Genomic DNA, 26,726 nt, shown 5'->3' on the forward strand with positions numbered 1-26,726 from the left:
CCATTTCGGAGAGGAGGGTGGTGGAATGTTCATTGAGGCTGATGACTCCCTCCCCTAGCTGGTGTCTCCTCAGACGATTAGAGAAGGTCCTCAGCTCCCTCTCCACCTTCGGCCCTGAATCCATGTTGGCGAGCAGCTTCCAGAATGGCAGCCTACAGCACACACAGAGGGATCATACACAACCTGGATGGATTTTTAGTTTATGACCCCCTAAATACCCACAAAGTTTCAGTCAGTGCTCACACATGCACCACTGTTGACAAAACAGAAGCCCCCTCAGGCGAGGAAGTCACCACTAATCTGAATCTTAACTGAACTAACCACAGTGTGTTCATGTTGGGCAGCTCCCTGCTGTGCTGGGAGAGTTGCTGCACTGCTTCCTGGTGAGCAGCTCTCACGTTGTGGGCCACACACACGGTGTACTGCAGAGGGAGACGCTCCATACTGGGCAGCGACTGCAGGCAGAATTGCTGCCTGCTGTCCACCCCAAGCTGCAGGGGAATATCAGGAGATACAAGCACTGCCACACCTGCAGGGTGGAAAGCAGACAGGAGAGGGCACAGGATGTTAGTTCATTACACCACGCTTGTCAGAAATCCACAGAGAATCAGATAAACACATGATATAACGTCTCGCTTCAAACAGATAGAAGGCGGGCCTTGACGTAAAGCAATAAAAAGGAGTGTAAGTATGAGACGTCCACTGCGGATTCCTCTTATATGACATAGTGCGCGAGTGATACTGAGACCAGGATGAGTGTGACGGATGGAGTGTTGTGGGAGGTAGAGTGTGGGCTGTGTCAGCTGATATTGCTCCACTCAGATGTGAGAAAAACACTCCCTAGAATGAGATATAGCAGTATGTGGTTAGATGAGTTTACACCGGGGCTGCTGGCAACTTCTGAGTAGGTAGGTTACACTGCACACCAATGAGAGGAGCCTCGGATATATATCCAAAGTCACATTGAAGATAAAGTCAGTTTTAATCCAGATCACATCTCTTATTCAAACTTGGTGACAAAAGCAGCTCGGAGGAAGCGGAGCTGCGATTAAATCAGCCAACTTTAGCCTTCTGAAAATCTTGTTTTTCCTCCTACTGTATGTATATGACGCCTTTTAGAGGCCGTGTGAAATGATATAATTATGCGAGGCAGATAATTGTGTCCGCAGATGTAGCTGCCCTGCAAGGAATGCCTCGTCCCTCTCAGGTTACTCCTACCCCCCTATCCTCACCACTTCTCACCCGTCCTGACTCCCACCTTCTCCCTCCCAACTTTAACTACCTTCCTCTCCTCACTGCTCCGCTTTACTGTGCTGTGTGTCTGTTCCATCTCAGGTCAGCGCAACCCAGCCAGTATTGATCAGACCCTCCAACCCAGACTGTGACCTCCAGTTTTTGCACAATTCATTCAAAGCAGCCAAACTGGGATTTGGGATTTGGGAGGTGATCAATGAACAGATTAGGGTGTGAGACCTGTTTCCAAAGCAGGCAGACAGTCTGAGAACCCAGGCTGAGAGCTTGGCTCACTCCGGCCACCCTCTCTAGTTTCAATGGGCTTACTGTTCTCATGCAGGCAGGGACCAGGAGCAGGCAGGATACTCACGTACCGGTCCATAATCAGATTAATTGTTTCAGAGATCAGTGTTCAAGTGCGGCATAAAGCCTCGCGAAGAGCCTTCGAGCACAGGGTAATTCTCACGTGTTTGCAATGGATAATGTCAAAGAGATACTGGTAACTCCTCAGCTGCCCCTCACAAGGTATAAAGTCACCTCTCAACTGCTTGTGTGGATTCATAATGGTGGATAAATATGGATTTTTGCGACAAACACTATTGTATATTTTAACCACATGGGATGAAATAGCTAAAATGTTTTTTGTTTTTTTTTAATAAAACACAGGTGCCATGAAACTGCACACGTCATTAATGTCCACATACAAGGGAGCAGAAAGTGGGGCAGTGGTGAAAATGTTATAGCTTTATGGAAGGATGGAAGTGGAACGCAGGCAGTGGAAACAGAGGCGACCAGCGTACACCAGACACCAAGCAGCCTCGTTGAATGATGTGCAGATACAGAAGGCTGCAAACAGTGTGTTTCACCAAAGTGCACACTGGGTGGAAAGTGGAGTTAAGGTTTGCAGGCATGACTTCTTGAGTCATAGTTAATTTTTATGGGAAATGACACTGCAGGGCCTCAAGGAAACGGGACAATGTCGTCCAAAACAGCTGTACCTTTTATTCCATCTTTGACTAAACACGCAGATTTGAATGATAAATACACTAAATCCTGTCTGATGTGTTTATGCAATCCCACTGAAAGGAGTTTGCATGTACTGGTATGCATTTTCAGTATAAAGGAGGGGGGACTCCTGATTGAAAATGAACTTCTAACCTCTCGTTCAGACAGAACAGACTCTGGGGGTGGTGTTGGGGGAGCAGGAATCAATAAGTGTTATTTAAAGAAAGTGAAGCAGGTTTGAGGCCTTGAGTTACAGCCAAGGTGGGGTGCACAGGAGTTAAAGGGGAAATGGAGAGAGGGGAGGGGGCTATTTTTAGAACAATTCCTTAAACACTCCAAGCTTCCCCCGAAATATTTTCCACTAGCTCTCAAAAGCAAAATTATATGCCCGGGCGACCGACCATATCAGCTCACCTACACAGCAGCAGATAGGCCGATGTGAAAATGAATGAAGGTTATCGGGCAGATTTGAATGATTCGACACACACATGCCTCAGTTTTTACAGCTGCTGAGCGAACACACAAATCAACTTCTTCACATACACACACACACACGTGCATTCTCCCACACATTCACATGCACTTTCTTTAATAGGAAAATGTAGACTTCTAAGAAAAACAGAGCAGGACTTATGGGACCATAAAGGTTCTGCACTTCCTCTGGCTCAGTCTGAACCGAGCATTTAGAGGTGGTAGCGGAGGTGACCCCGTGCACCTTCTGATGGGTCAGGAAGGTTTTAATGTGGCATCTAGGCCCTGGAAGAGCGACCTGTCTGGGTGGAAAACGCTGCCGCCTGACTCCCTGCTGCTGCGGACCAGATGGGCTGCACTCTTTTACCTGTCATATTTATACTGTTATTTATGACACCTGTGCACACTTACAGACCTGACCTGGGGTTATAAAAAGGTGCATTCAAACGCTAACTATGTGTGTGCATGCAAGTGTGTGTGTGTGTGTGTGTGTGTGTGTGTGTGGGTGTGCGTGTGTGTGTGTGAGTGTGTGTGTGTGTTCAGGCATGCATTTCCTTAACAATGGAAACTTAGTTTCTGTGCCCAACCTCAAGAAATTGATGGCCACAAAACTGGGATCTTGCCATGGTAGTAAATTTCCAATTCCACTTATTGAAAAAATAATGAAACACTAAAGAGACTTTCTCTGCTCCATTCCTAGCATCAGTCAGCTTTATTGTTTCAAGTGTGAGACGCGGTGTTCTGTGCAAATATCACAAGTAGAGATGTAAAAATAGATCAGACAAGATGATCCTTCATTCAAATACTGTGATGTCATAAAAAAGTATTTTCTTTTTCTCGGTCCTTTTCATTTACGTCAGTCTCAGCTGGTGAAGTTAGCAGACTGTTAAATCAATTCAGTACTGACGTTTTCGGAGAACTTCAATGCTAGATTTGTAGTCATTTCACATGAAGAAATGCTCTCTGAAACAAGGATATTGTTTCGTAAGATCATTTGTAATAGTTCAGTATTTAAGGCAGGAAACAGAGCCGACCTGAGCAACCACAGACTGATCACATACTGTAATTACATCAGCGCGCTGTTGTGTTGTGTCAACCGTCCATTTAAAGGAGAGCCTCTCTCTCTGCCGTCTCTCGCTTGTTGTCTTTGATGGAAAGTATTAGGTAGGACATCGGCTGTGGAAAATTGTGTGGGATGATTTTCATATACAGTAGCGCTCTCATTCAGGAGATGACAGCTTGCTTTTAACAAAGCTTCAGCTGGCTAAGTGAGTCATTGTCAAAGTGTTTCACCTCTTACTTGTCGAGAGTCGAGGTTTCAGGGCAGCTGCCCGGGGACCTCCTGGTGACCTATTGAGTAACGCAGCAGCAGCTTGTTTTACTTCGCCATGCAAGCTGAATATTTTGAGCATTTATTTCTGTTTAGGTGTGACTCAGTAATCTTGGGTTGGCACAAAGACAGAGAAAATGCAAGGGAAAAACTCAACCAAAACAATAAACCTCTAGAAGATAACAAGCTCTCAATCTACCTGTGTTGTTTTTCAGGGGCGTAGCACAAAATTCTGGACCCTGTACCCATTCTCTATGGGCCCCTCCCCACATCCACATCTATTTATTCTACTATAGTAGTACTCTGTCTACTCAGTCCCCCCTACACCCCTGTTGTTCATTATTATTTGGTACTAAACTCAGCTTAAAGTCCCTGTGAAATGTAAGTTAGGGCGTCTTTAGCTTCTGTACTGTGATGTATTTCCCAGTGAAGCTGAATATTTCAGCAGTGTACAGTTACAAGAGGGGTTTAAATCAAATCCTTTGGACTGTGTTAACGTGGGCAGGCTTACAGTTTAGTGCGATACAAAGCTACAGCAGAGTCCGTTAGATCTCTTGCCATTAGATCAGGATGAGAATGAGGGAGAGATGCATGAATTAGACTTCCACAATGTTGTTTTTGTAGATGAAAACAGAGATTTTGCCCACTGATATCCGAACACACATTGCTTACTATATAGACATATTGCTCTGTTAGCTGCGACAAGCCACAAACAGTCAGGTGTGATTTTATATGATCATTGTGGCTAGCTAGTCTCCCAAAGTCTCATTTGATTGGACGAACTTTTGTAAAAGCCCCCGAGTGCTGGATGAGACATCAAACATTTGAAAATAGTAGGGGAGGGGAAAAAATTTCGATACAGCATAGTATCACAATATATTTGTGTGGCATTATCGCATTGTCACACAATACCATGTATCTATTTTTTTAATGAACAAATTATTAATATTACAAATTAAATTTTGGGTAGCCTACTTGAACAATAAAATCAATTGCTTTTTCAGTCTACTACATATTTTTTGTTGCAATAAAATAAAATGACTAAAGTGAGATAAACAGACTAAAAACTTTGTCTTATTAGATGAAACAGATGTTGATAAAGTTTTCCTTTGACGGCAGAATTCACAATTGAAAAAAGGTTATACAACACAAAATACTGCAATTTATTTTTATCGCAATACTCAGTATATTGCAACATTTTTAGAACTGCAATACTACTGTATTGTGAGTATTGTGATTATATCATATCATAGAGCCTCTGGTGATTCCCACTCCCAGAAAATAGTTTTACCCGGTTTCACAGAAAGAGAAAAGACAGGAAATTTGATGTAAAAATAAAATGATACTGATTTATTTATTTACATATATTTAGCATGTAACAAGAGATAAACGATCAATGAACACTGGGGAAGAGTATTAATAATGGGAAAATGCGTTTTTTTATTCCATGGAGACTTAAAGTAAGTCACCTCCTTTAGATGCTTGGAGAAAGTATTGGCATTTCGTTTACCAGCTCTCAACTTTGTGCATTTAAATGACCACAAAAACTCAAGGTCCCTTTATTGGTTTTGGGGGGGCTTTCAAACAAATCTCATGATCTGTAAACCTTCAGTTGGAAAAAAGTTAAAACTGCTGCATTTTAAAGCCTCTTTTTAGTGGATGTTTTGCACTCACAAATATTGTCTGTGGTTCTCTTGCTTCCTCTGCTTGGTCAATATTAAACACCATAATGCATGAAAATACATCTTTACTGCTCCCATCCTCGTCATTATACGGTGTATCAAATAAAGATGATTAAGTATCATTATCTGAAAGAAAAAAGAAATCAAAATCCCCGATTGTTACATAACCTTCCTCCATATCTGCGTGTTGTGCTTGGCCGGTTCCCTCCGAGAGACCGAACAACAAACGAGCAGGAGCAGTAAAGTATCATTTCTTTGAATCCCACATGGAAAGATTGAGTCAGAGATAGAAATAAAGAAAAAGGGGTGGGAGATGGTGAGAAGGAAATTATGCTAAAATGGAAGGACCAGAAACTGAAAGAGAGAGCAAGGCAGAGGTAATGTGTGTGCACATTTGCACAGATACACGTTTGCATGGAGGTGGTCTAATATCTGCCGGAGCTGCTGCCAAATCTGATAAATTCACAGAAATTACATTTGATTCTAATCTCTGATGCTCGTTTTATAAAAGCTAGCATTAAGAAAAGTAGATATGAGGAGACAGTAGATAAATTACTTTTATTGGATCCAGAGAGCTATCGCACTCTCACTTATTACAACGGCCTGCTGTGAAAACAAATAGGAACTCTTAAGCCCTTATTTGTAATGAGTTTGAGTTTCAGCTTTGATGACAGCCAAGGTATCTGTCTGATGTAAACACGCAATATCTGTGTCTGCATGTGAGTGAGGCCCTATGAATATAAATAATACTCATATTAATATAAGACAACTTTTAACTTCTCATATGTAAATATATTAAATATATTATAAGAGTTAACCAAAATAAACAAACAAAAAAAAAAGAAGCTGTACACTGTGTGCTGATATACAAAATCATATCTGTGTGTGTGTGTGTGTGTGTGTGTGTGTGTGAGTGTGTGAGTGTGTGTGTTTTAGTTCTGTCAAGATAAATAGCGTGCACTGTTTTTATTTATTGTGTGTGTATCAATAAATTACATGAATACAAATGCAAATAAATATTAATTTTTTTTAATTTAATCTATTATTTGGTTATTTTACAAATGTCAAATTGCTCATTTCAAATGAACATTTTCACAATTTAATTATTTCTAATTCCTCCACTGAGAAAAAAATCACGTGTCCTTCGCTATATAAAATAAAAAACAATTATAAAGCGGCCACAATTAAAGCTTAAATTAACCATGCAAATATATAATTAAATTGTACACAACTAAACCACAAAGTATTATAAGACTGATAATAAACAAATACATTTTAGCTGCAATGTAATGAAAAATATCAGGAATAAATTACCATTAAAATACTGATCCATCTGTAAATTCATTTTTTAAAGAACCTTTATTCAATGTCAGGCCATTATCTTTCAAATTCTGACCCTCAATGGACACTGTAGAGCAATAATGAAAGCATCTATGTCAATTAGCAAAATAAACTGTTCATTTATTATATTAGACCTGTAATGGTATGTTTCCCCTCTGTATCACATCAAGCCAACAATCCGCATCTGATTACTATGTGATTTTGCCATGCACAGTAATTATCTTCCAAAACATAGGTACCTATATCCACTCTTCCTCTGCATACATTTGCTCTCTAAAGCCTGTGTAAATTGTATCCCACAGACCTCCAGTTAAATAAACGTAGGAATAAGCCGCTAAAGCTCTGGGACAACGTCTCCCTGAGAGTTCTCTCTTATGTTATTAATGCAGGACACAGCCTCAGTGATATCTAATCTGTTCTTAGTAGCCCAGTTGTTTTTGTATGACTAAAGACAGGTGGGGCTGTGACAAGTTCCTCCAGTTGGCAACACTCTCAAATGTCACTTTGCTGCACAGCTGCATATATCGTCTCTGCTGTCTCTTTGCCTTACTTTTCTACCTCTTCTTTACTGCTGTAAGATCATCGTTTTTTCTGTGGTTTGTGTCCCATAGTTTGTTTCCTAACTGTTACACAGTTAAATGCTGTTCAGAGATGCTGTGGGCGAGCGGATTTATGTGAGAATATAAGACAAGAAGGATGTGGTTCAAGGCTCGGTCATGGCACAGTGAGCCAGGGAGTGCAACAGGTTTCTGTGAACTATAAGACAAGGTCACAGAGCACACAGGCATTGTTCAGTGTTATCAGCGAGGAATGTAACCAAAGGAAATTTTCACAACATTTACTTTGCAACTCTTTACTCCTGATTTTGTGAAATATCAGGTATTACAGCACAGTGCGCAGTCGTTCTGTTGCTCTGTCGCTCTGTGTTGCAGTCTGTCTGTCTTTAATCATGCCCAGGGGCCCTCTTAGGGATGTCAGTCACAGCTCCATATATTGCCTACCACATTCATAATGTGCTCTTATGACTAACTAGAGTCCGTGCAGACAGGTCCCATACATACACGACGGTCAGTTGGCTTACACAGCTGTGTAATGTTACTCTAAAACTGCAGAGAGCAGACTCAGGAAAAAGGAGACATCAGAGCTCTGATGAAGGCTTTCTGCTGAGATGCAGATTTGTCTGTTAATTCTAAATCAAGCTCACCAGTGTGATCGAGACATGTGGTGATGCTTAACTATTTTATCACCACTGGTGTGCTGCTTTTCACAAATCTATGTCGAGCAAAATAAAAATACCACAGTTGGTTTTTTTTTAAACCAGCTGAAACCAAAGAAGCACACCGCACCTCATCTAGAAACGGGGTGAAATCATGACATAAATAAAAATTGAGCTTGTTGGTATCAAACATGGTCAGTGCAGCTCCTCTTATCTTGTTCAAAACAGTGACGTCGGTGTGAATAGTTGGAGTTCAGCTTTTCCTGAGAGGATATATTATGAACTGAGAGGTGTAGAGTCTCACATACAAATATACAGCGAGTATTTTAAGTTCAATTTACCTTTGCAGATATGTGAGAGCCCTGTCGCTGTGCTTTTAGTTCAATTTTACTTTACTACACAAAAATAAATTCAACTAATTTCCTTTTTATTAATTTATCTAAACTAAGAAAAGACGTGGTTATGAATAGTATTCAGTGTATGTAACAAACTGATTTTTTTTAATCTTTTTTTTAATTTTACATGCAGAGTTAATTTTTAGTTCTGCATTCAATTAGAGTTGTTCTGTTTACATGTAGAAATAATAACGTTTTACTGCCAATACTAGGAACAAATCAATGATCTGATTAAGCCTGCACAAACTCAAAATTTCCCATAATGATCCTGTTTACTATCCACACATAATGGTAGTATTTTTCTCTCCATAATAGCTGCTGTAATTGTTTCCTGTCCCACAACAATAACATAGTTATGACTACCACATCATGCTCTTCGTCACAGCCGCAGTCATCAATTGCTGTTAAAAATGTAATGCTTCTTAACGGTGGTCCGACCTGTCTGATGTGCACAAGAGCACGGATGTGAGTGGTTATTTTGCAGGAGCCTTATACATCAATGATTTATTCAAGGTAAGTGGATGCACATATTGAGCCTATACCTCTGAAAGGAGAGGATCAATCCAATCTCATACAGGATGCAAACTGTGGATGCCAGTAAGCAATCAGACTATTACTATTACTACCATAATGTCATTACTACCAAAACTGAACTGAAACTCTATCCTTGTTCCACATCCAGACGTGGCTACTCGTTAAAAAACAGGTGGTCTGAGGAGATGTGTCCGTCTTAATGTAACACCAAAAATATACATTCTATTTGTGGTGCCTATCCTCCTATCAGGGCCCATGGTGAATCACCAAATACCAAGAGTGTGTTGAGGGGGGAAAACTCTCACTGGAGTTCAAGGAAACATCACCTCTACCTGTGAAATGATGCGTCCAGGCACACACACTGATCGACCCTAGATAAGTGCCCTTTTTGCACTTATTACATTTTTCTAATCTTCATATTTTAAAGTCCTTGGCAACAATTCTCATTTAAAAACATGTTGTAACACCTGACAACTGCATTTGAGTTTTAATTCTGCGAGCCCCAGTACCTCCTTCTTTGACTTCCCTTGTCACAGCCACCATAGTAAACACATGTAAATCGAGTGCCCTGTAGAGCAGCATCCACGTCTCCTTGACCTGCCTTCACTGGTACAGGCTGTTCTCATGCACTATTTGTATGCATACCTACAAAAGGTAATGCACCACCATTCATGTACAACCCACATAATCAGGAAGACTGTGATAATGTGACCAATGCACTGATGAGAGGAAACACAGAAGTAGTATAAAGCCCTGATGCGAGGGCCACTAGTAAAAAAAACACTTGCTGCGCCATTTTATTGTGTCCAGGCAACTACTCCATCGCATCCTCACACTAACCTTCCTGTGTTATCAATCTACCGCATCTTTTATTTCATAGTAATTAGCGGTGAGTTCCTAAAATGTTCAGGCAGAGGGTACCTGCTCTAGCTCTGGTTGAGGGTCAGAGGCTGTCGGCAAATAGTTTTTTTGGGTGCAGGGAAACTGAGATTTGGGTGGGTGCATGAGACCCTAAAAAAGAGGGTGGATTAAAGGGAGCCTGGTCCAGGTGCTTCACCTCGATGATGGCCATTTCCAGGCATATTTTAGGATGACTCGGGGGCAGTCTGACAACCTGCTGTCTAACGTCGAGTCGTATAGGTCTGGGTATCCAGCAACCGCTACCACCAGTTTCTCCTCCATTGTTTACCAACTGTAAACTTGTTGTCTTGACCACCGCAGAAGGTCATCTCATTGGACAATGAAAAAAAAAAAAAAAAATTTGATTAAAAAAAAGAGATGACATGGAGCACTTGTCTGCTTTGAGTGGAAGTTTTTTTAACCTTGAGGAGTTCTGAATGCTGCAGCAAATACGGCAGGCACCTGGAGTGCAGAAACGCGAGGTGTGTCACAGTGCAAAAAACATGAGCAAAACACTTAATTCTCATTTAAAACAATTACAAAAAGCCGCCTCCAAAAACGCTTTCTGTGTGATCAGGGCCTGGAGAGCAAAAAGTTTGCGTGAGGAGTCCCCTTTAACCCCTAACCTTCACCCTCTAACCCTCATCCCTGTGAGTTATTTTAAGGTACGTCTTCACCATGTTTCTTTTCCTGAACCTAACCTACATAACTTTACTTGTCTGAACCTAAAGACGTCTAACCATGTTTCTTATTCTAAACCTAACCTACGTAACTTTATGTTAAGTATGTAACTTTATGTTACATATGACGTCATTTGTTTGTCTCTGTTAAACCACAACGTATGAGTGTATGGGTATGAAGTAAATAAATAGGTAAGTACGTGAAAGATATGCTACTGTATGTGCCTTTTTTATTATTATCAATGATTATGAGAGGGGTGCCCTTTATTTCACCCGAGCACCTGACCCCCAAAATGTCTGTGCATGGCCCTGCACAGGACCCTACAAGTGAAATATTCTTGTCACATTAGCCAAATCTGAAGTGTGACAGTCTACGTTGTTAGGTCTCTTTAACTCATGAGCTGCGTGCATGAAGGAAGAATGACAAATCAAAATCAATTAAAAATCATTTCCCAATAATAATTTCCGCTGATCCTTGCAATCGGAAAGCAGCCAAGTACAAATATCAGTATGTCTTCAGTTGTGAAAAACGATTCTCTCTGAGGTACATTATGTAAATCTAAGAGCCAAACAAAAACATCCTTGAACTTTAAAGCAAGATATCATGTTAAATATACCTTTAATGCTCCAATAGGCATCGCTGTCATTGCTGAGCATCAGTTTGCTATGTTTGGGGCTATGTACAGTGTGTGCCTGCGAGTGGTTACTTGGCAACGTTCAAACAGTTGTTCTCGTCGGGATCTCATCTCATCCCTTTTCTTTTTTTTGTTCTCTGTGTGAAGCTAACGGGAGAAACAAAGGGTTACAGGGTCCTGATAATTACTGCCGTCCTCTCACAAGGTGGAAAAGGGATTTAAGTCATGTGACTCTCTTGTTAAGCCTGCCACTGTGTTACATAACATCCCCAAAATGTGTATGGGTGTATGCGCGTGTGCATGGGTGCATTTGTGTCTGTCAGTATGTGAATGAATGTGTGTGACTGCTGCTAACAATCAGTGAAGTCATGATAGATGATTGTTTGTGTCACCTCACTGGATGAAGTCATACTCTCTGCCCTGATCTGGACGCTGGCTGGCACACACACATGCACAGGATTCCCTTTGACACTGAGAGTCAGTAATCTAAGAAATATGCTAAAAAAAAGTACACATTGCAATGTGCATGTGTGTAAAATGGGATTTTAAAATGTCTGGTTGTCAAAAAAGAATGTCATGTGAACTCTTTTAAGAATAGAGTGGTTAGTTTGAGCAGCAGCTCAGTAAGCAAACTTCACACAAACACAACTTGAGAGCAAAGTCCCTCGAGGTTAATGCTATACCCCCTACCACACAAGCACACATGTACACTCACACACACACACACACACACACACACACACACACACACACACTCACGCACAAACACCACACGTTCCTCGTCAGTCACATTAACCATTCACATCCGCCAGTGGTCCCTGCCTCCCCCCTTTGCCCCCAGGATAAAATCTAACACCCCCAAAATAACCTGGTGAGTTATAAGAGTCAGCAGGGCCCTCATCCAACCTGCCCTTTTAATAGAAACAAAAGGCAATTACCCCGGTATCCCTAAGAGTTAATTTAAGATGCTAAAGGTGGTTTGCTTCCCTTTGTAGTCTAATCTCTAAATTAATAAACTGACATGCCACAGACAGTATTACGTTACACTCTATTAGTAGGATGGACGACGTCCTGTCCAGTCAGTGGTGTGTGTGGTTTTTTTAAGGATGCTGGTTCTGGAGGCCGTTTTTTTCCTCAGCTCAAACACAAACAAACACGAGGGGGGTGGTAAGAAAACACAACAACATCCACAGGGCTTCCCTCACGCCCTGGGATTCACGCCACACATCGTATACCCACTGATGCGGGGTCAGATTTCCCGAGCCCTTGTGCTAACCCTGCGCCAATGGCAAGTGTGGAAAAACAGCTGACGATGTGTCATTCAAAAGATTTACAAAGGTCTTTTTTCTTGTAACAGGCCAAGGTGTAAAGAAGAACTACGACTCCACTTTTGCTAATGACAGCGAGAGTAAATCTCAGTTGATGCAAAAGATTCATTCCAACCGTGACCTTCTCACCTGATGAGCCCAGGAAGTAACGTTCCAGGGCAGAGCCGAAGCCTGAGGGATTGTCCTTAAGATCGCTCACGATGAAGGGCTGTGTGGTGGCGTTCTGGTCGTTGATCGGCCAGGTCTGACCCCGGACGCTGGCGCCACCGTACCAGGACACGTTGGTCATGGAGAAGCAGTCCTGAAAAGATAGGCACGTACACAAAAACAGTGTGAAGGAGAAAGACACATAGAGAAAGAGACAGACAGGTTTACATACATCAAGACAGACTAAAAACAGCAATATGAAATTGATGCTGACAAAGAAAAGGAAAATATACATAAGAAATTAGTGGTAGAGTTAAGATTAAAAGTTAATAGATGGTAGAAGAAAATGCAAGTTTTATTAATTTCTGAGACAACTCAAATGCTTTAAGTGGACTTAAGCGTGAATGGGGTATCTGAATTTCATTTATGAGTGGGTATAAGATGACTCTGACTGTCCGTTAATCGAAATCAGAATCAGCTTTATTGGCCAATAAAAGGAATTTGACTCAGTTTTTTGTTACTCTCAATGCATCTGCATAGAAATTGACACAACAGCTAAAAGCAAGGACAACAAAGCTGAACAAGATAAACATAAACATTTCACAGTAAGTACAAATATAAAAAAAGTCTATCTATATCAATATGTATGTACTGATTTTGTATGAGTTGACATATGTGTTGATTTTGGGGAGGAGGCAGGGGACATGTCAATATTCAGTAGGAAACAAATACATCCACACACCAAGCAGCTCCTGTTGGAAGCATTTTGATGCATTTTGAGCCAAAGGCTCTTCCTCTGACGTCCTTTATATTTAGAACATATGCATTCGCCCCTTCCAAAATAACTTTAAAGTGGCAGAGGTCTTTAATTTCAACAAATTGAAGACATTTACACCATACATTTGTGCAGAAATGGCACAAATTAGTGCATAAAAATCCCACAGAATGCAGAAAATTAAGTGTTTGATGCTCCAATTTTTTCTGCCGGGGACACCCAAACCCCCTGTTTTATATGTGTGCCCCCAAATGTTGACAGCAACATATGCTGACAGAAGATCAATGATGCAAAAGGTGCTGGAACAAATATGGAATTATTGATGTGACAGTTTGCTTTATCTACACGAGGAAGCTGGATTTGGGAGTATATCCAGCCTGCTTTTATTCATATTGACAGTAATGATATTTACATGTTAAAAAACACAGTGTGTGTAAACTATAAAGATACGTAATTTGCAGGTACAGTGGATGTTTGGTGTTACAGGGTTATTGACACTGTATGCCTGACGTTAACTGTTCATCATAGTGATGTCCTGTGGAAAGAAAGTGTTCTTGTGTCTGGATGTTTTGGCGTACAGTGTCCTGTAACGCCTTCCAGAGGGGGGAAGTTGGAACAGATTAAATGTTTCCAGTGCTATCACATTATGTACCTGATGTGCTGCAGTAGGGATGAATCTAATCTCTGACTGTAGTATGACTTCAGTGCAGAGCTGCATGGCACAGGGCTTGTAGGCTATGTGACGGCTGGCACATGAGACTGTCTCAGAGAGCATCGCACGCAGGAGGGATTGAATGACAGAGTGTTTTCTAAGAGAAAGTCTGTCCTTCCTCAAAGCGCCTTGACGCATGGGGGGTACAAATGCGCAAACCGGCAGCTCATTTATTTCACGTAAGCAAATCCGGGCTCTGCTAAGGAGTTTTAAAACAGGTGCCAAGTGGTCACCTGAGAGGCGCCGGGCAGGATTTTGGAAATTAGAAAAATAAAGGCGACTTTAGTTTGGAGAGATTTCCTGTGAGCAGTCGCGCCACATGACAGGGAGTTATGGCGAGGAATGTTCCAGTGGGGAGAGATTAACCTCCCCAAACATCCCAATAGTTAAATGCCTTTGATAATTAAGCTGTGGGGGGAAAGTACAGTAAGTACTGTGCATGTAAAGAAGCACAACAACTGTGACGAGGCAGATTTAACACGAATGGAGTCCGCTCAGGGCTGTAAAGAGGGAAAGGATGAGGGGATCACGCAAACTATTTATTTATTTTTTGGTCTATTACATCATGTAAGCTCAAATGAGTCACTCATGCGTCATGGTTGTGTTTTGTTTCAAGTAATTTAATAGGTTGTCATAGTTTTAGAAATTTAATTTCAACAAAATTAAATTAAAACGACATTTAAAATAAACATAAATTGTAGTATTTTTGTATCCGAACATATGAGCCAAGTTATGGATTATACGCCTTCATCTGCTGCATCTGAGCCACTTATTTAATTCAGTTCAGTCTTTTGTGATTTAATAATTTTATATGACCAGGTGGTGATTAAAATCATGTACATTTAAGTAGACCACTTATATAAAACAGACAAAACGTCCTGTAACTTATTTGTATGAGAAAATACGCATAATGTGCTTTTAGATTTAAAACGTGAACATGGGCCTTCAAATTTATGGTTTGTTGTGCACCAATGCGCACAATCATATGCCAATTAACACTGCGTAAACTGGAAATTAAGGCGTGAAATTTCCACGTGCAAAACTGCTTTTTTGCGCATCACATTGTGCGTAAAAGTGCATTTTGATGACATTCTGCTTGTGTTTTTGGCTCTTGAGTCCACACCGAGAGACACCCTACCTTCAGCTCCACATGACAGTGCACCGGCGCCCAAGTCATACTGTAGCACTCCGTCTCCGTCTCCTCATTCACCTCCAGCGAGATCTTCACCTCGGCCACCGAGTCCCACGTATAGCAGAACTCCGTTTTATTCAACCAGCACAGGTTCCTCACGAAGGGAACCTCGATGTCGGGGTTCCCCACGTTCCCGACGTCTATCTCCACATAGGTCTTGTCCTCCGTCAGGGTCTGTATGACCAGCGAGTGGGTTCTTCTCTCCCAGATCAGTCCGCTAAAAGTCCCCCTGAGGATCCAGTTCTTGTTAGGCTGGTCCACCACTTGCCAATATATGATCCCGATGGTCATGACAAAGAAGACGGCCACTCCGAGACAGGCTATAGCTCCTTTCCAGGTCTCGTTCATCTCTTTCAGCCCCGTGTCCCATGTTACCTCTGGGATGGGGCTGGGGTTCCTATTTCGAGCGTGGGGCATGTTGTCTTTGAGATCAGCAAAGAATCAAACACAAAAAATGCTGCAGAAATCTCTGTGCGTCAAAAAGCTCTGCTGCTTCATCATGTCATGGTGTTTCCAGTGAGGCTACAGGGTAAACCAGCCTACTCTTTATCTTTGCACCGTTTACACTGTTGATGTTGTTTTTTTGCGCAATTGTGCCAGCAACAGAGACCTGTCATGTGAAGAAAGCTGTGAGAATAAAATCCCAGCGAGGAAATAAAACAGTATGAATGAATAAGTGACTTACCACATACTCCTGCTGTTTTAAAAGAGTTGCATTTGTAAATTGCATTGGCTGCAGTGAGCTCGTGAGCAGCCCCAAGCCGGGTTTGGCAGCAATGCCTACGAATAGCTCCTAAGACGCTGACTTGCTTGCCCTGCACTTTCTGACGTAACGCCGGGTTGTTTCTTCAGAGGAAAGGTAGAGAGAGGGAAATGGGGGATCAAGAGGGTTTGGCTGAGTCTTGGAACAGCCCGCCCGGGCGAGGAGGCCACGGACAGCCTGGAAGGGAGGGATCCCCATGCGTGCTTGCAAACTCTCCGTGCGCTCTCCGTGCGTAAAGACTGTGGAGACTTGTCATCTGGTGGTTTGGTGGACGGATCAGGGGCGTCAATTGGGCATGGCAAGGTCGGGACACTTGCCATTTGATCTTGTGGTGTTTCACATCTTAAAGTAGCACAAGGAGTGATGTCTGATTCCAAAATGAGAAGTAGGCTACAACTGAGCAGTGGAACATTTAAAACCAATGCTGTATTCCTGTCATGTGGGTTTAATGGAATTGGCTAAATCTTATTGAATAATTAATTAAACTGAGGTTAACAGGAGGTTAATTATACATTAACAGTGATTAATAATTAATTAAAATGTCCAATAAATTAAAGAAATAGTTGGTCTAAACATTTACGTTGGGTCAAGGGACTGCATGTAGAAGACAGACTGGCTTTGAGACAGTTTGGATGAAGTGCTCATCATCCAGGAAACATCTCTGCTGAACTTCCATGGCCAACGCTCTCTGCTATAGCTCACCTTTATCAAGTATCTACAACCAAAATCAAGTATTATATTTGTGATTTTAGATTTACCCCATTTATCCAGATTAAATGGTGTAAAAAGCTGTGTTTGTCTAACCTTTCTTTTATTGTCCATTTTCTGCATTTCCCTTAGTGGCTGTGTTTTTATTTTATTTTTTTAGATACATATGACACTGACAACATTATGCCACAACACTGACAGACGTCTTATTAAAATGATGCTAAACCTGAAAGGAAACTGAGCTGTTAGAATCATTAACTATTGCAGCAAATTTAGGACGTAATCTGCAGCTCAACATGTTGCAGCACTTGTTTAGCCAAAGCATTAAGTAAAGTATCCAAAATTTTGTATGTAACTGCTTCAGGAGAATCACATAGGACAGAAAATAAAATGTGAAGCAATGCAAGAATCTGTGGTGCATTCAGGGTGTGTTGTGATAATATATTATAGGCTGTGCGCTGTTTAATGGTCTGCGTGTCTCATGTGGAGTGCAGAAGACATTTGAGGGCAGGAATGTTGTTTATGAGCACCTCAAGGGTGGCAGGGGGTGGTGTGATTGGTCTAAGGTGGCATTCATTGCCATTTGGACTGTCAACATCTATTGTGTCTGGAGTTATAATGTCAACATACTATAGGTGGTCGAGTGTTTGACAACAGACATGCAAAGTCATTGTTCATGGATGAATGACACAAAGCTTGACTCTTAGCTCTCACAGAAGCGTATCCTTCACCATAACTTTCCGAAACCTAAACTCTATACAGCTTGTGTTGACTCATTTTAATCCCGTGTCACTATTCATTTATTTCAACACAGTTCTTACTGTAACATGGTCATGGCTCTATTGGTATCCAACGACAACCTTATCGGACCCAAAAATAAGACAAGAGGAATCATGGCTTGAACAATGTTGTTGTGTTTGTAGGGTTAAAGTCTCTTCCGCGGTGCTGTGCACAAGATATCCCAAGAGTGTCGGCTGACATACCTTGAAGATCAGTTGCCCCTGTCCCAGTTTATGCATGTCAGCCCCCCAGTCTCCGATCCATCACATAGCTCTGGCAGGGGCAGAGACACTGGATAAGGCTGTGGGAACCTGTGCGAGCACTCTACCTAATCGCCCCGCTCCTACTGCAGTTGCTTTCAAAATCTTTGGAAATCAGACCATGATCGTGTACGGCTTTGTGCCAAGCTTTTAAGATGAAACAAGACTGACAAATCAGTTGTTAATTTGTTTTTTGCAGGAAACAAACAGTGCGTCTATCTGCACACAAAAAGTAAGTGAATGAAAGACAAAGAAGCCACACAGTCAGTTAGTGTGATAGTCTCTCTCAGTGAAAGAGGGCACAGAGTACTTAGCATCTTTGGTGACATACAACATACAGCTCTTTTCCACAAACTGTTGCACTGTGCATTTGTGTGCATGTATATGTACTGTAAATGAATAAGCGCTAGCATGTGTCCTGCGTGCATGCTTGCACTCGGAACCCTGAAATTCAAGTTCAGCGTGGGCCTTGTGGCAGCCAGGCTCCTGGGTCAGAGGTCAGACTTATGACATCAACGGAACATCCAGGGGGGAGGGTCTAAATTTACACGCCATCCAGATTGCCCCCCGACTCCATCCCTCGCGGCTATTAATAGGCAGAGGACTGCTGGGTGGCATGCACCCGCTCCCTCCGAGAGTGTGAACATGGGACATGAAAAAACAGAGGAATCTGACCTGAACTGGCCACTACCTCTGACCACTCATTTAGTGTTGATGGCAAAGGGGCAAGGGTTTAATTAGGTGTGGGGTGGAATGGCTAATGGTTTATGTTTTGTGTGTCAAGTCGACTGCTTCATTCAGGATAGAGAAACTTAAAGGGACAGTTTACCCCGAAATCAAACAAACAATTTTTTCCTCTTACCTGTAGTACTGTTTATGAATCTAGATTGTTTTGGTGTGAGTTGCAGAATGTTGGCGATATCAGCTGTAGAGATGCTGTCTCCCGAATATAATGGAACTAAATGACACCTTGTGGTGCTCAAAGTGCCAAAAAAAATACACTAAAAAACTCAACAGCAATGTCTCTTTCCAGAAATCATGACCAGGTAGTTCAAGATAATCCACAGACCTTGTTGTGAGCAGTTTCAAGTAGGAACTATTTTCTGTCTACCAAACTACACCTGCCAACTGTATCACCGCGTGGAAGGAAGCGTGCATCTACTCATGGAGAAGGAGTTTGTGATACTGCAAGATGTAAACATCAATGGCATCCTCCTCGGCTGAGCTGGAATGTTAGCTACCTAAGTGGTGCTTCATGAGCTAGCAGTAGATGCACGCCTCCTTCTGCATGGTGATATGGTTGGCAGGAGTGGTTCTGTGGAAAGAAAATAGTTCCTACATGAAACTGCTCACAACAAGGTCTATGGATTATCTTGAGTAACCAGGTCACAAGTTTTTCAAATGTATGTTTTGGCGCTTTGAGCACCACAAGCCAAGTGCCATTTAATTCTATTATATTCAAGAGAAGGCAGACATCTCTAGGGCTGATATCTTAACCGCTCTGAAACTCACACCGAAACAATTTGGACTTATACACAACTTTACAGGTGAGAGGAAAATGTTGTATTTGTTATTTTGGGGTGAACTGTCCCTTTATATTGTGGCAATTATTGAAAACTTTTTGTAATTAACTACCTTAGCGAGTTAGCATGCTAATATTTGGTTATGAGAACAACTGATGCTGATGAGAATGTTATTAGTTTTGCAGGTACTTTATCATGACCCAAAGAATGAAAATGTTGACCAGAAATACACTAAATAAAAATAAATAAATACAAAAGAAGTCAGGGGATCATGGTTACTATTGTCTGGGAACCATGTCTGTACAAATATTTGTGCCAACCCTTCTCAGTGTCGAGATATTTAAATGGATAAATGAAGAGTTTGACCAGCTGGCAGCAATAGGTGACAAATTAGTGGATCACCACACTCACTGGGATTCATGCTCTGGGCACTGGGAATGTCTGTACCAAAATTCATGCCAATCCATCCAATAGTTGTTGAGCTCATTCAGTCTGGACCAAAGCAGTCTGCAGAGCCATGCCATAAGGGTCGCTAAAAATGTAAGTATAGATCGACTGACTTGTTCAGTGACCCCTGATAGACAACAAGCTACTGAGGCCTTGTGAGTCTTATATCTCTGAAACATCTGCTACAGATTGTCAACGGAGGATGAGAATGGTTTTATAAACAACTGCTGCCAAAAATGATAATTGGCTCCCCCGACACAGTTCTGCCTCATCCCTGATTGTGGTACATAACACACACAACATACTGCAGCCCAAGCCTACTGTATGAGCCTTGCCTGTGACAGCAGACGCTAACAGGCCACTGTTGAATCGGATCTGGACTTTCACTAATTGCTTTCTCGGTCTTTGATCATGTTCCTGTACCTGCTCTTCATCCACTTCTCTGTAGCTCTATGCAATAAAGTAAGGTGCTGCAGATGGTATAAACTCTGGATTAGGTGTTTTGCATACAAAGTCTTAAAAACACAAGTTATCATTATCATGTTGTTTAGCTGAGCAACTATTTATGGAAATGATTCGAAGCATCAGTATGGTCCATTCTTCATGGAAGGACGAAGTGGCTTCGGAGGGAAACACTTAAACAGTCCAGTTACATGCAAAACTATTCACTTCAACTGACAAACTTTTCCATCTTTGCGTCTGGATCTTCAATTTACCGTTTCCCTTTTTTCTTCTCCAGGATATTCAATACCGACAACTTCTCCGGCTGCCTGAGAGTCGGAGGGGGAAAGTTTCCATGCGGCCCCAGTGCCCGCTCTTGGCGGGACAATCCCGCTGTAGACCGAACTGTTTCCGTCAATCCACCTCTGCTGTTAGAGCGCTCCCCCCTCTCCCCCTTACTTTCTCCCTTTTTATACTGTGACACAAACAGCCACTTTCCACTGCCCCAGACCTGAACCGTCATTCCAGCTCTCTTTCTTAGTCTCTCTCACACACGCACAAGTTAAGTCTCACTTAGTTGGAAGTATCCTGAGGACATTGCTGAGTGTCTGAATTAAAATAAATTGATTGCTGATGGAACGCAACATTAACCAGGGGCGTAAATACAGACAGTGCAGGCAGTGCAACTGCACTGGGGCCCCTGGGGTGGAGGGGCCCATCAAGAGAGTGGGGCCTTGCAAGTGATTCAGATGGCCACCTTGGAAATATAGCTGTGTTCAAAGATAAATGATAATAAAAAGAATAATATTAATTTTAAAAAATGGTGCCATTTGCTATATATCTCCTCAAAAAGGCAAACTCATCTGCATCATGGTTTTCTTTATTCTTTATATTTCTATATAGTCAGTAGCTATGTAAAACAAAATTATATGCTTTATATAAGTATAAAATATAGAAATATACTATAGAAACTATCAAATTAAATTATGAAATCATTTCTTACTTTCTTTTATATTTTGTCAGATATGCAATGATGATTGCTGGGTACTATGTGTGCTGATGTTGTCCAATGTCAGGTCTCTATTTGTGTAAAGACAATACACGCATGATAGTGTGCACTATGGCCTGTCAAAATATTGTGCACCGGGGCATGTCGTAACTTCCTTATGCCACTGACATGAACTTTACATGTCCTGTATAGTTATTTCTGTGCATGCATATGTGTGTGTGATGCTTTGTGTATGAAAGTTTTTATAGGACTTCAATAGTTGAAACCCACAGAAGTCAATCCACAAATGTGCACTATGATCCACAAATATCTCCCTATCCCAAGACATTTGTGACATGTGACATTTTATTTGTGTTGTAAAGTCATATCCACAAAAATACAGAGCGATTTGCAAAAACTCATAACTTACTGTGTAAACACATATATAAATGTCACATAAAACTGTTTTAAGTCTTACAAATGTAAACAGTTTCACCATAATATACACACACGTAAAATCATATTTATGCATTTGGTCTTCAATTTGTACATGTGAAACGGCTTTTGCACATTTGTGGGTCACTTCCTGTCAGTTTGTGGGCCGCATGACATTTGTGACTTCCCTCCTATTTGTTTGTGGATTTTGTCAATTTTGTAGTGCATCAGATCTGTAGAAAATCCACAGTTACACACCCACACACACATTCTTGTACTTCTATCTTTGTTAGGACCCTCACTGACATAATGCATTCCGTAGCCCCTTGCTCTAACTTTAACCATCACAACTAAATGCTTAACCACAACCCTTACCCTAACCTAAACCCAAGTCTTGACCCTAAAACAGGCCTATGAAAAAGTGACAATTGGCCAAAATGTCCTCACTTTGCAAAACTGTCCTCACTATCTTGCTAAGATACAGTTTTTGGTCCCCACTATATAGCATGTACAAGTACACACACACACACACACACACACACACACATACACACAAAGGAGAACAGACCTGAATGCATCTATCACTTTTCCTATCTACTTTAGATGAAACCACACCCATATGACAAAAGCCTTGACAGCTGTGTTCCCATGGAAACCATGCTCATGCAGGTCCTACAAAATGTAACAGCTACAGCAGCTTGGAAGATTGCTATGAATTTACTGTTTATCAGACCACAAATGAGATGAAACCAGAATGAGACACCACTACGAGCCGACCAGGATCCACTCTTGTGGTGGAAAACTACCCACTGAAGTATCCAAACATTGCTCAGATAGCGAGGCAGAAGCTGGTCATACCTGGCACTTCAGTGAGGTCAAAACGGGTGTTTTCATCTGAGTGTCATGTTCATATTGCGTCAGCAATAAGCATCTTATTTTTTGTGTTTTTTTTGTAAAAATAAATAAATAAATAATTAAATAAATAAATAAATAAATTTGAAAATATTCGAACTCAATTTCATTGTGCTTTTGACAGCCCTAATATGCACATGACGACAGGAGGGGACGGCGGTGCGTGAATGGACTTACCCCTCCCACTTGTGGTAGTTTTACTGATATTTCTTATCCTGTGCGAATTGGCCATTAATATTACCGACGTCCTGTGGTAAAGTGACATTACCCTACATGCCCATGTAAAACTAATCCCGTCCGAATAGTGCTTTATTCTCTTCTCATTTGCCAAATTCAGTGGCCCATATCACTATTTTTCAAACTGCATGAACTCAGTTTCCATAGGAAAGCCGTCCTTGAGGCTTTTGTCCTACAAAAGTGGGCGTGACTTCACGAATTCACAAATGTCAGGTGGCCGACAAACTGACAGGAAGAGATACCAAGACTGTGAAAAACCCCTTTCACACGTATAAATGGATGTACAAATGCCTTAACATGATTTTACATGTATTTGTTGAAACTATTTACATTTATAAAACCTAAGATTTGTATGGGAAATTAAACAAGTTTCAGAGTAAGTTATGCTTATTTGCAAATCACTGTATATTCCTGGATATGACTTTACACAAAACAAATAAAAAATGTTTGTATGTTTCCTTGGTAAACAGTTTTGATCCTCTTCTGTGGGTTACAACTATTAAGTCCAAAATAACTTCCATATTTGTGCATGTTTGCATGTGTGTGACTGTGTGTTCCACACTAATTACTGTAAAGGCCAGGCAGTTACATGTAAGTAGCCAAGCCATTAACCAGAATATGACTTCTGAAAACTGTACCACAAGGAAAAAGAAGAAATTCACAGAGAGCAAATTTAAAAAGTTAATGAGAGCAGCAGAGCTCTCACAGGCTTTTGCCCCGGTCATTTGAAAAGCAGTAAAACCTCATCAATCTGGTTTGTATTCTTATTAAAACCAGTGAAATTAGATAATGTAGTTAACTTTTATTTTCCCTATAAGAGCCCAACTGTGTGCATTAACAAACAGGCTTGAATCGCATCTATAAATGGCAGAGTTGGATAACAGTGTGAGACCGGTCTTTTGGCCGGAGGTTGCACCAGTTCATGTTGCTGGCCCCCTCCTCTCCCCTTAGACCTGGCCTGGTCTGCACTGGCTGAAGCCTTGCTAAACATTGGCATCCTGACGGAGGTAATGAGTGCAGCTACTGCTACTGCAAAGGCAGCTCTAGGTCTGGGGCCAAGGTAAGGATAAGGGCCATAAGGACATGGAAATCAACCTTACTAACATGACACACAAACTCACACAGTATACATAATATAAAGGTAATAGAAAATCTGTTGTACACTCAAAGAATAACATGTTTTTTCTCTTTCTAAATGATTGTTCTTTTCAACAAAAGAGGATTATCATTTTTAGCAGCTTGATAATATTTTGTATCTATTAAAGGTTCAGTGTGTAGGATTTAGGGGGATATATTGCCAGAAATGGAATATACCGTAATATAATAAGTATGTTTTCTTTAGTGTATAGTCACCTGAAAATAAGAATTATTGTGTTTTCGTTTCCTTAGAATGAGCTGTTTATATCTACATAGGGAGTGAGTCATTGTCCATGGAGTCCACCATGTCGCTCCGCCATGTTTCTACAGTAGCCCAGAGTGGACAAACCAAACACTGACTCTAGATAGGGCCATTCGTGTTATCGTGTTGGCCACCAAAGTTAACAGCCCCTCCATGACGAGCAAAGCTGTAAAACACAGATTTCTTTTTAACCTGTAACTGTTTTATTCTGTGTTTTTACTGGTTTAAAACATCAGGTCCATTTGTTTTGGAGATGAGGAGACTTCTGTGGATAATTTGACTCTCAGTAAAAAAAACCTCCTAAACATCTGGATCTTAAGTTATCAGAGAAAAGGGTTAAGCACACATTAGCAGGTGGTAGGTTAGCAGCCCATCTTCGCCATGCCAGACAGTGTTGAAGAGACACTGATTTGCAATGTGAAACTGCTTTATTTAGTGTTTTTACTGGTTTCAGTCAACTGGTCTGTTCAAGACCTCTGCGGATAATCCGGCTCATGGTAAAAAAAACTCCTGAATGTCTGGATCAGAAATAAGGTGAGCACACGTTAGCAAGTGCTGGGCGAGTGGGCCAACTAATGTGCAGGACAGCCTGGGAGGAACACTGATTTGTAATGTGAAACTGCTTTATTCAGTGTTTTTACCAGTTTAAATCACCTGGTCTGTTTGATCTGGAGAAGAGGAGAACTTGGCGCTGTGGTGCTCCGGTAGCCATGGGGTTTAAAGTGCTGAACAAGAACCACAACATCAACACAACTTCAAATCCAGAGCGGCTTGTTGCAAGTCATTCCCTTCATCTCTCTCCCTCCATTTCCTGTCATGTGTCTACTGTCTACTATGTGACAATGGCACGAAATGCCTACAAATGCAGGAGTTGTACTTGGGACTTTTTAAAATTTCACATTATTTACAGTAGTCAGTTAATAAAAGTATGATGTAGTTATTGTCACACAAGAAACCTGAGGTATTTGGGGCCCCTAAGAGTCTGTGGCGTTGGGGCAGGTGACCAATTTGTCCAGTTGGTATCCAGTAACAAATCCATCATGTATGAAGTGCATTACATAGTTTAATTTATCAGTTATCATTTATCAGTAGTGTATTTGTGTAGGCTGACCACTTTTTGATGTTACTATATTTCACACCATCTATGATACAATTTTTTTTCTTTATTATTTTTTTTTATATATACTTTATCAATCCCAGAGGGGAAATTCATTTTTTTTGTATGCATATTCATGTGCTGCAGGGATAATGGTAATGAAAGAAAAGGAAATTATATTTCTGGCTAATGCCATGCATAAAGGATAACACAATATTACTAGAACAGCATGTCGATTATGGTCTTTACTCTAATAAATTCTCTCTGTGGATGTGAAATGATCAATTTAAGAGTTAATGGTGTTCAACTTAACTCTATAATTTAATTCACTGAACATTTATTGTTTGGTTATTGAACAATCTAAGGTTTTTCTGTGTCAGTGGCCAGGACACATTGCAGTAGTTTGGAAAGAGGCCTTCCCACGTCCGTCTCATCACCTTTATGAATCTCCAGTACGCTCTCATATCAGCTGTCAGATATGAATCAGTTCCAGCGCAACAAACAAGTAAACAACTGATGAACCTATGGCAGTGTGCTCTTCTTTTTCTTGAGGGAAAAAAATCAGAAAAAAAAACTGGACAACCGTACGATGACAGGACACCCTGATATAGTGTGATAAATACCTGTGCCAACTGGTAAACATTATAACAACTGCATAATAATCAAATGCCTAACTGCCCTCCAGCACCCTCCACACACACATACACACACTCCATGGCATCTTAACTGATGGAAACTTCCCTCCCTGGCATAGTGTGGGCTGTCAGTGTGGTCCGTTTCCTGCCAGGACTGAACCAGCTGAGCCAGGGACTCATGTTCCACTCAGGAGGCCTTCAATCACTCTTACCCCCACCGCAGGCACATCGTAGTGGCTGTGAGGTCAGACGCCGGGGCATAGGGTCTGAATGAGAGATGGGACGAGGTCTCCCTCTGCTGCTGTCTCCTCATATGTGCCCTGAGAAAATACTCACAGCAGTGACATGTCCAAAATAGAAACACATTTTTAAAAAGAATATGAAACAAGATTATTAACTATTATCAAAGAGGGATATGAAAGCTGTTGGTCTTAATGGGAGAAATGTATTTACAGGGGAAAAAATCCATAACTGACAAGTGTAAACTGAATATTTTGTATACAAAGGCACTAATATAGTTTCACTA

At 41.2% G+C, this 26,726-nt stretch overlaps 1 protein-coding gene across 1 annotated transcript in view; it reads right to left on the bottom strand.

Moving 5' to 3' along the window:
* Nucleotides 1-16,739, bottom strand: part of LOC117262625 (SITS-binding protein) — a 32,341-nt gene extending 15,602 nt beyond the window's left edge. Inside the window, exons 1-5 of the mRNA XM_033635670.2 lie at nucleotides 16,262-16,739; nucleotides 15,523-16,186; nucleotides 12,880-13,051; nucleotides 322-529; nucleotides 2-152 (exon numbers count right to left, since the gene is read on the bottom strand). Coding sequence (XP_033491561.1) covers nucleotides 2-152; nucleotides 322-529; nucleotides 12,880-13,051; nucleotides 15,523-15,993 — 1,002 coding nt within the window. The 5' untranslated portion in view covers nucleotides 15,994-16,186; nucleotides 16,262-16,739. The remainder of the gene's footprint in view (nucleotide 1; nucleotides 153-321; nucleotides 530-12,879; nucleotides 13,052-15,522; nucleotides 16,187-16,261) is intronic.
* Between the last annotated feature and the right edge of the window lie 9,987 nt (nucleotides 16,740-26,726).

This window comes from Epinephelus lanceolatus, chromosome 5 (genome assembly GCF_041903045.1).
Source record: "Epinephelus lanceolatus isolate andai-2023 chromosome 5, ASM4190304v1, whole genome shotgun sequence".
NCBI lineage: Eukaryota > Metazoa > Chordata > Actinopteri > Perciformes > Serranidae > Epinephelus > Epinephelus lanceolatus.